The following is a 9,207-nucleotide window of genomic DNA, read 5'->3' on the forward strand; positions in this document are numbered from 1 at the left end:
AAGAGGGCCACTCTTATTTCTGAATCTCCCTGTCTCTGGGCATTTGTTTAAAGTGACTGCCTTCCCCAAGGTTAAAAATCTTTGGTCTCAAAAACAAGGCAACAGAGTTGGAAAGCAACCCTGAATGATTCCAAAACATGCTGGAAAACTACCACAAGCACACCCCAGCGATTCTTTTTCATAAGCCACCACACATCAATGGCCTATGACTCATTCGCCTTTCCTTAAAGACTCAGTTCAGCCCTCATATCCTCTAAAACACCTCCCCGAATCCCCAGCCGAGGGACTCCCTGGGCACACATCTGTACCGTTACATGAAATTACCTTCACAGGTGCACTTCTCTCTGCTGGGCTACAAGCCGCCCATAGGCTGGGCCTGGCTCTGGGTCCAGGTGCCTAAGCCACACTTGCACGAAAACCACTGACCAAGGGCAAACTCGACCGTGTGTTGAAGAGTTTATACTTGCAGATGATCTTCACAATTTCCTATGCAGATTTTGACATCGTTCAATTTTAAAAGAAGATCTTTAAAATGATTAATCCAGAATACATTATTATTTTATAGAGAAAGACTCCAAATTAACTTAGCCAAGCTCAACCAAAGTAAATGAACAAGGCCCAGAAGTTTAAATCATTATAACACATGACCAAAATAAAAATACTTTGCAAAAGAAGTACCAAGTACATAAAAATTAAGGAAATCCGGGAGCTGGGGGGGCCTCAGTCGGTTGAGCCTCCAACGTATTTCAGTTCAGGTCATGATCTCTCGGTTTGGGAGACTGAGCCCCTGTGTCAGGGATCTGTCCACACTGTCAGCGAGGATTGAAATTCTCTCTCCCTCTCTCTCTCTGTCCCTCCCCCGCTCACACACTCTCTCTCTCTCAAAATAAACAAACAAACATTAAAAAGAAAAAAAACCTAAGAAAATTATTTTCCATCATGTCTTTCTTTTAAATCTAAAAAAAATGACGCCCATGGCTGGTTCATTCTCCCAACAGCACAATCAGAAGTAATGGGAAAATTAAAACTACTTAAGTATACATACACAAATATAACCATTTAAGTTTTTGTCTTTCTATAACTTGTATAAATGTACCTGAATACCACCATATATTATGAAATAAAATTCAAAAGGAAAATGTTTTATTTCTCCTGCTTAAAAGTTAACCATCAAAAGGAAGGGGGCCTTCTACATTATGCCATCAGGGAAATGCAAACGAAAGCAACAAGATACCATCGCGCACCTGTTAGAATGGCCACACTCTGGAACGCTGATAACACCAAATGTCAGATACAGATACAGAGCAACAAGGACTCTCATTCACTGCTGGTGGGAAGGCAAAACTGGTACACCCATCTGGAAGACCAGCTGGCAGCGTCTTACAAAACTAAACATACTCTTACCATACATTCCAGCAGTCATTCTCCTTGATACTTACCGAAGGGAGCTGAAAACTTAGGCCTGTACGGAAACCTGCACAAGAACGTTTATAGCTTTATTCACAACTGCCAAAACTTGGAAGCAACGAAGACGTCTTTCGGTGGCTAAACTGACACATTTGGAATAATGGAATGTTATTCACAGCTAAAAAGAAATGAGCAATCAAGCCATGAAAAGATACAGAAGAAACTTAAATGTATATTACTAAGTGAAAGAAGCCAATGTGAAAAGGATGTATTTCATGATTCCAATTATAGCACATTCTGGAAAGGGCAAAACTATAAAGATCAGTGACTGCCAGGGGTTGGGGAGAGAGGACAAGATGTGTTAAAAGGCAGATGGCAGTGGATTTTTAGGGGGTGAACTTATTCTGCACGATAGTAAAAACACATACCATTATACGTATGTCCAGACACACAGAACGTACTCCACCAAGAATGAACTATAGCATGATCTTGGACTTTAGGAGATAATGTGTCAATGCAGGTGCATCAACTGTAACAAGTGGCTGGGACACTGATAATGGGGAACGCTGTGCATGTGTGGGATCAGCGAATATGGGAACTCTCTGTACCTTCTGCTTAATTTTGTTGTCAACCCTTAACTGCTCTTAAATATGGAAGTCCAGGGGTACCAGGGTGGTTCAGTCAGTTGGGTGTCCAACTCTTTGATTGTGGCTCAGGTCATGATCCCAGGGTTGTGAGATGGAGCCCTGTGTGGGGCTCTGTGCTGAGTGTGGAGACTGCTAAGGATTCTCTCCCCACCCCTCCACTCTACCCTCCCCCACACTCACTCTCTATAAAAATAGTAAGTCTGTCTAAAAAAGAAGGGGTGCCTGGGTAGCTCAGTCAGTTGAGTGCCCGACTTCAACTCAGGTCTTGATCTCACGGTTTGTGAGTTTGAGCCTCACATCCAGCTCACTGCTGTTGGGACAGAGCCCTCTCCTGACCCTCTGTCCCTCTCTCTCTCTGCACCTTTCCCACTTATTCTCTTGCTCTTTCTCAAAAAAATGTTAAAAAGCAAATAATTTTTAAAGAATAAAAGAGGGGTGCCTGGGTGGCTCAGTCAGTTAAGCATTCGACTTCAGCTCAGGTCACGATCTCACAGCTCATGAGTTCGAGCCCAGAGCCTGGAGCCTAATTTAGATTCTGTATCTCCCTCTCTTTCTGCCCCTTCTCCCCACTCCTCTCAAAAATAAACATTTATTTTAAAAAAGAGAAAAGAAGGAAAGAAAAGATAGGGCACCTGGGTAGGTGAGTCAGTTGAGTGTCCAACCTCAGCACAGGTGACGATCATGCAAGGTTCATGGGTTCAAGACGAATGGGGCTCTGGGCTGACAGCTCAGACCCTGGAGCCCGCTTCGGATTCTGTGTCTCCCTCTCTCTGACCCTCCCCTGCTCACTCTGTTTCTCAAAAATAAACATTAAAAAAAATTTTTTTTTAAGAGAAAAGATAGAGGGCAATTTGAGTCGATTTTTCAATGATAATCTGATTTCTAGTCTATTATAAAATCCTAATGATATCTGGGGCAAAGTTCAATACACTGAAAAAGATGAAAGGCCAGAGTATTTTTTAAATATGATAAACTGAATAGTTAACACATAAAATGTTGAAATTTTTAAAAGGTACAAAAGTACATAGTGCAAATTTTTTTTCCTTCCACTTCTATTCCCCACTTAATTTCAAGGTTAATTCTTCTTGTTGTTTTATTTCATGGGATGATATTTCCTCTACTATCCTCCCAGGTATAAGTGACTAATCTGAAATCACGGCATTTATGTCAACAACTGGAAGCAACTCCTACACCTAGTGGTGGGTATAGCAGAGAACTATGCCACACAAGGTGGTCCCCACTCCAGCCGCATCAACGTTACCAGGAGCCTGTTAGAAACGCAGAATCCTGTGTTCCATCAAGACCCACTGGAGCAGAACTAGGTTTTAACAAGATGCCCAAGTGATTGGTATGCACTGGTATGTAGACACCACCACACCGGTTTTCATAGAGTCTCTAGGTCAGAAAAGGAGACAAAATCATCAAACATCCACAACGAAAGGCATCATGCAGACTAGACTACGTGGCTACAAGAGTTTGGGGAAAGATCAGCTTTGGTCCCTAGGGGGTCCCCACACATCCAGACAAAATGCCAGCCCCTCTGAAGGGGTCTGTATGCCCTGTGCCCTCTGGCCACTGCCCACCTGGCCGGTCTCATCTCCTACTGCCCCTGCAAAGGAGTCTGCAGCCAGCCTGACCTGCGCACCTACGGCTCTGAACCTGCTGCTCCGACCACTTGGCGCACCCTGCCCTTCCCTGGCTAACTCCTCAGTCACCTTCAGGCTGAGCAGTGGCTGCTCCCATCCACGCCCCCCCCACCCCCACCCCCAAGGCCAGTGGTCTACCCTCCTCCACCAAGAGAAGCTACTACAAGCCCGAGGACATGCCTTAAGGGCTATTTTTTCCTATCTACCCCTACTCCACCCTCACCCCCATTTTAGTATATTATTATCCAAGGAATGAATGAATAATCGGAGAGTTTCAAGGAGGCAGTAAAGGATGCAAAGGGTTCGGAGTCGGAAATGCAAGACCATGGCACAAACCTATAGAAACCGGTTAAGATCAGTTTAGGGAATTTGTTTAGCAGGAAAACAATTTTTTTTTTTTTTTTGCTTTTTTGTCATTATGAGATCTGCTCTGGGCTCTCTGTGCTACAGCGGATGAGGCGGGGTGTCTCTTCCTGCTTTTCTCCATTCCATTTTAATAAAACCAGCCTGTGCTCAAGGTATTGTCGCTGTGACCAACTAGAGGTCCCCGAGAGAGACTGCTGGCCCAGCAGGAAAGCAGGCCGAAGCCCTTGGGGGCGACACCAGCTTCACTTGGCAGAGGCAGCAAATGTCTCAAATACAAGCAATGGTCTGACTCTGACAAGGAGATCTGCCCTCTTTATTAAACTCAAACATCCACTAATTAAACGTAATAGAAGTCTACGAAGGAAAACCTTTTTTAAAAAAATTTTTTTTAACATTTATTTATTTTTGTGAGACAGAGAGAGACAGTGTGATCAGGGGAGGGGCAGAGAGAGAGAATCTGAAGCAGGCTCCAGGCTCTGAGCTGTCAGCACAGAGCCCGACGCAGGGCTCAAACCCACGAACCGGGAGATCACAACCTGAGCCGAAGTCAGACGCTCAACCGACTGAGCCAACCAGGAGCCACAAACATTTCATATTTTTAAATAATCCATCACATTAGCCCGGGACAAGCCAACACTGAGCCGACTTCACACAGGAGAGCAGACCTGCTCCCTCACGGCCAGCCGCAGTGGGATGCAGGCCTTTTGGGAAGGCCACCGCGGGGCAGCCAACAGGCAAGCCTCTCTGGTCAGAGGCGCCCAAGGTGGGCTGGCCCAGGCTGCAGGAAACGGCCAAGGTAACCGCGCAAGACCAGCCTCGGGGCCCAACTGGGCCTGAAAGGCGTGGTGGCAGCAGCCAACCCAGGACAAGTTGTATTCCACACAGAAGCAACGAGTTTCTCATCATTTGCCCCAATCTCAGACAAACAAGATCATTTCAGAAGATAAAGAACAATTATGTACCCACGGGTGTCCCTTCCTTACCACAGAAGCCACCACCATGGCCGCCTGTCCTCGAAACACAGCAGCCTAAGTGCCCCTCCGCTTTGGCCCAAAGTGTATGCCAGCCTCTGGTCCACAGCCTCTAAAGGCTTCCCACTGCGCTTAAAGGCAGATCCGAGCCCCTTACGGTGCTTAAGGAGCCCCAAAGGGTCCAGCCCCCGTCACCCCTTCCCAACTGGGTCCCAGCTCCCTGTATACCGGTCACTCCAGCCTGCTTCCCACTGCCACCCCCAGGCTTGGTACCTGCTGTTCCCTCTGCCAGGATCGTGCTGAGCACCCTTACCCCCAGATGAACTGCCACCACCCTGCCACCCGAGCCCCCAGTCACTCTCTACCGAACCTTGCTGCTTCCTTTTCTCTCCAGCACTCAGCACCATCTGCAAGGGCCTTGTGTATCCATTTGCTTGCCTCCCTGCAGTCTCCCTCACCTAGAATTCGACCTCCATGACAATAGGGACCTGGTTGGCCTCAGTCATCGCTAAATCCTCAACTCCTCAAACAGTTCCTGGCACATACTACGTGCTCAATAAATATCTGTGTCGAACACATTTGTTAAATGACCTGCTGAATGAATAATAGCTGCGCCCCTAGGTTTTCAGCAAAGCCAAAATATGAAAAACCTGGTTTCACATAAAATATCGATTAGTGACTATTTTACAAAAGGATTCCTTACCTAATGCATTTTTAAATATCTGGCTTACAAGGTTTCAGCATGCACCTTTTTTTTTTGAGATTTTAAAGTAATCTCTATACCCAACGTGGGGCTCTCCCTCACAACCCTGTCACATGCTCTACCCACCGAGCCAGCCGGGTGCCCCCAGTGTGCACACTTTTTAAAGGATAAACTTAGGGGCGCCTGGGTGGCTCAGTCGGTTAAATGTCTGACTCTTGGTTTTGGTTCAAGTCATGATCTCATTGCTCATGAGTTCCAGCCCATGTTAGGCTCTGTGCTGATGTGTGGAGCCTGCTTGAGATTCTCTGTCTTCTCCCCCTCTCTCTCTGCCCCTCCTATGCTTTCTCTCTCTCTCTCAGCGCAAATAAACTTAAAAAAGAAAAAAGATTCAAAAAAAAAAAAAGGATAAACCTATTGTGCAAACTGAACTCACTCCTCCAGGGTATAAACAGTACCTGGTACACCAGAGGGACCCAATAAACATCCACTGAATACATGAGCACCGGAAAATAATATACGGCATGAACGATATGAAACTGCACTTGAATTTGAGAATACAGCAAATCTGCATATATTTAGGTCCCATTTTCCATGTTATCTGCAAGAATAACACATACACTGAAAACCCACTACTTTGAGACACTAGCAATAATCTTAGCCATAACCTTTACAGGCAGGTGCAAATCCAGATAAATTCACAAAGTCACCTGGCAGTTCTGCCTCAGTTTTCAGTAGCTGCTGAGTGGGAGACACAGATGCAGTGAACAGAAATATTTGAAAGTGCCAGGTTGTTAAGGACACCTTTGGGTTTAGTATAAACATCATGACACTTAAATTCGGTTTTCTTTGGAAGCTGTGTTAAAAACTCCTGTGCCCCTATGAAAGACTAATCAAGAAATCCCACCTCTAGAAAACCTGCCCAATTAGTAATACCTTGCACACCTGCACCACTCACTGCTCCACATCATGTCCAATTGAAAAGAAAGCCCATCTTAATTTTTCCTTTCTTATCATAAAATTCTTCCCTGTTTGGGCTGTTTTCCTACACTATGAAACTGCTCGCTCTACATACTCAATAGTCATACAATATTAAAGCAGCACCAAAGAAAAACAAACTCCTCTTCAAGTATCCATCTGTGTCAAGCGACATCTATGCCCCTTCTCTTTCCCTAGCAGGTATTGAGCCACAGTCTGCCAGGGTCAAGACAGAAAAGTAATTAGATGTGCAAGTGTTTGTGTGAAGTGTGTGTTCATATTCAGCTGTGTGTTCTTGAAGAGTCATTCTAGAATCAAATATAAATGTACCTTGGGATTATACACATTGTGAGTCCTATTTACAGCTCTTCTGCTTTTAAAACATCTCCTAGTTTATAACGCCAATCGTGTTAATGCCTTATCTCTTAACAGTAAACCAAAGAGGTTCCAAAGAAAGTCACTCTTACAATCTATAACCCTCAGAAATGATTTCAAATAATTTCACATTCTAAAAACGCACAGCATATCGTCTCTAACAATTTCAGGATGCAATTTACAAGCACACGTCACACAGAAGACGTAAAATATAAAATAACTACACTTAAACTGACAGCTGATAAATTTGCTCCAAAAACATTTCAGTTCTGTTGTTCTGTAGTTTCAATAACTTTGGAATAACAGGATTCAAAATTACATCACCTTTTCAAAAGTTGTGCCGGTTGGAGAAAGCTGACCATCCTTGTAAAAGTCCTTAATGTTTTGTTTTAAATAGAGCTTTAGTCTGGTGTTTTCCCTACCATCTTGTAGGCCAACGTGAACAAAAGTTCACCTCACTCCTACAGTGAAAAGCATCTTTATTAAATATGTTTTGGAAAAGTAAACAAAACTATAAAAAACAGTACCAGGAATAAGTTTGTTGATAGGTTTTTATTTTTATTTTGTTTGTTTGTTTTAGATTTACTTCTTATTGATTTTGGAGTAAAAAAAAATTATAGTAAGTCTAGGGGTTTTTTGGTTTGTCTCCCTTTGGCCTATGGTGTAAAGTGGAACAGTATGAAAGGTAGCCTCAAATCCTCAACCTAAAATAAGTAAAACATAATCAGACAACATCCTGAATTACTTTTCAAACTACATAACATTTTTTAAATTTAGCATTATTTATACAAGCCAATTAGGATCACTTTAAACCAGAAAATCTGGGCATTCTTTTTTCAGCACAAAACTACAAAGGATTCAAAACTTCGTTGAAAGCCGTTTCATTTTATCACAGCTGTGTTTCAGGAAGTGAAATTTCTGGTGAGGATGAGAAGATAGGATATGGCGCCTAATTAGTTATTAACTAATATATATAATCCGGTTTCTGTGTCTCCATTTTATTATCACTTAAATGATAGGCAAAGCCGTATCTGGCTCACAGAGTATTTATAAAACCAGCATCTAAAAGCACTGCCTAACTAGAAGATTTAACAACCACCTAATTATTATTTCTAAAGGGTCACGTAATGGCTAACGGATTCTCTCATAAGAGTTTATTACTCAACCTTTCAAACTCCAGGAGTGAGCCGGGCTAAGCGGAATTCCTGGAGTGTAAGAAAGGTGCCCAGGTGTCCTGCTGGCCTTTTAGAATCCATCACTCAAAACACACAAAAGCCTGGTACTCCGCCAGGGTATTAAAATAACTCCCTGTTCGCAAACTGCTGGGAACTCTAGAAATCTACTCCGTTCCCTTCGTTTTAGCGATAGTGAAATTGGCAAGGGTTTGCAACGCTCGGTTATTCTGAAAGCGCTAATGTTTGAAAATAACATTTATGGAAAGAAAAAGTAAATAATTTGCATTCAAAACTCAGACCACCGAACCCTCTGAAATCAGGGAGATTAAAACAAAGGACAGATACCCTCTGTGTGCACCAAGTCCAGCTTTTTAGCATCCTCGGCGCCCTATCCCAGGCGACCACGCACAAATCCGGGTCAAGGAGGATGCCACCCAAGTCCCGCGGCGGGGGAAACACCTGGCGGAGAAGCCGCGGTGCGTGGAGAGCTGCGGGGGAAGCGAGGCAGCCGGCCGCCAGGTGCGGACACCTGGGGCCCGGGCGCCGAGCCTCACTCCCCACCCGTCAAAAGGGCGTGACGCCACCTTGCCTGTGAGCCCAACTAATGAATGAGAAACGCCTGGGAAAAGACCCCGGCCGCGCCGGCCACTCTCCGGCAGCTGTACCCAATCAGCGGGACGTCCCCCGCTGCGGGCGATCCCGGCACGGTCGGACCCCCCACCGCGAGCCCAGCTTGCGGGGTGGGGTGGGCGGGGACCCCCGCGCTCCGAACCCCCCACGGCCCGACGGTTACAAACGTCCCCAGAAGCGCGCCCGCCGGGACGCCGGCTCCCAGAGCCGTCCGCTACGGTAACGGGCGCCGGCCCGACGCTGCCCCGACGCCGCCTACCTTGGCCACCCAGCTGAACAATGGTGACATCGCGGGCCGGGCGGCGGCTTCTC

General features: G+C 45.3%; 1 protein-coding gene across 4 annotated transcripts in view; it reads right to left on the minus strand.

The window, feature by feature from the left end:
- TBC1D1 (TBC1 domain family member 1) overlaps nt 1-9,207 on the minus strand; it is a 230,817-nt gene that overhangs the window by 144,936 nt on the left and 76,674 nt on the right. Inside the window, exon 1 of one of the 4 annotated variants that reach the window (XM_029947446.1) lies at nt 9,155-9,201. The exons of the other annotated variants lie outside the window; for them this stretch is intronic. Within the exon in view, the coding sequence (XP_029803306.1) occupies nt 9,155-9,184 (30 nt within the window). The 5' untranslated portion in view covers nt 9,185-9,201. Of the gene's footprint in view, nt 1-9,154; nt 9,202-9,207 lie in introns of those variants that run through there. 4 annotated transcript variants of the gene reach the window in all.

This window comes from Suricata suricatta, chromosome 1 (genome assembly GCF_006229205.1).
Source record: "Suricata suricatta isolate VVHF042 chromosome 1, meerkat_22Aug2017_6uvM2_HiC, whole genome shotgun sequence".
Classification (NCBI taxonomy): domain Eukaryota; kingdom Metazoa; phylum Chordata; class Mammalia; order Carnivora; family Herpestidae; genus Suricata; species Suricata suricatta.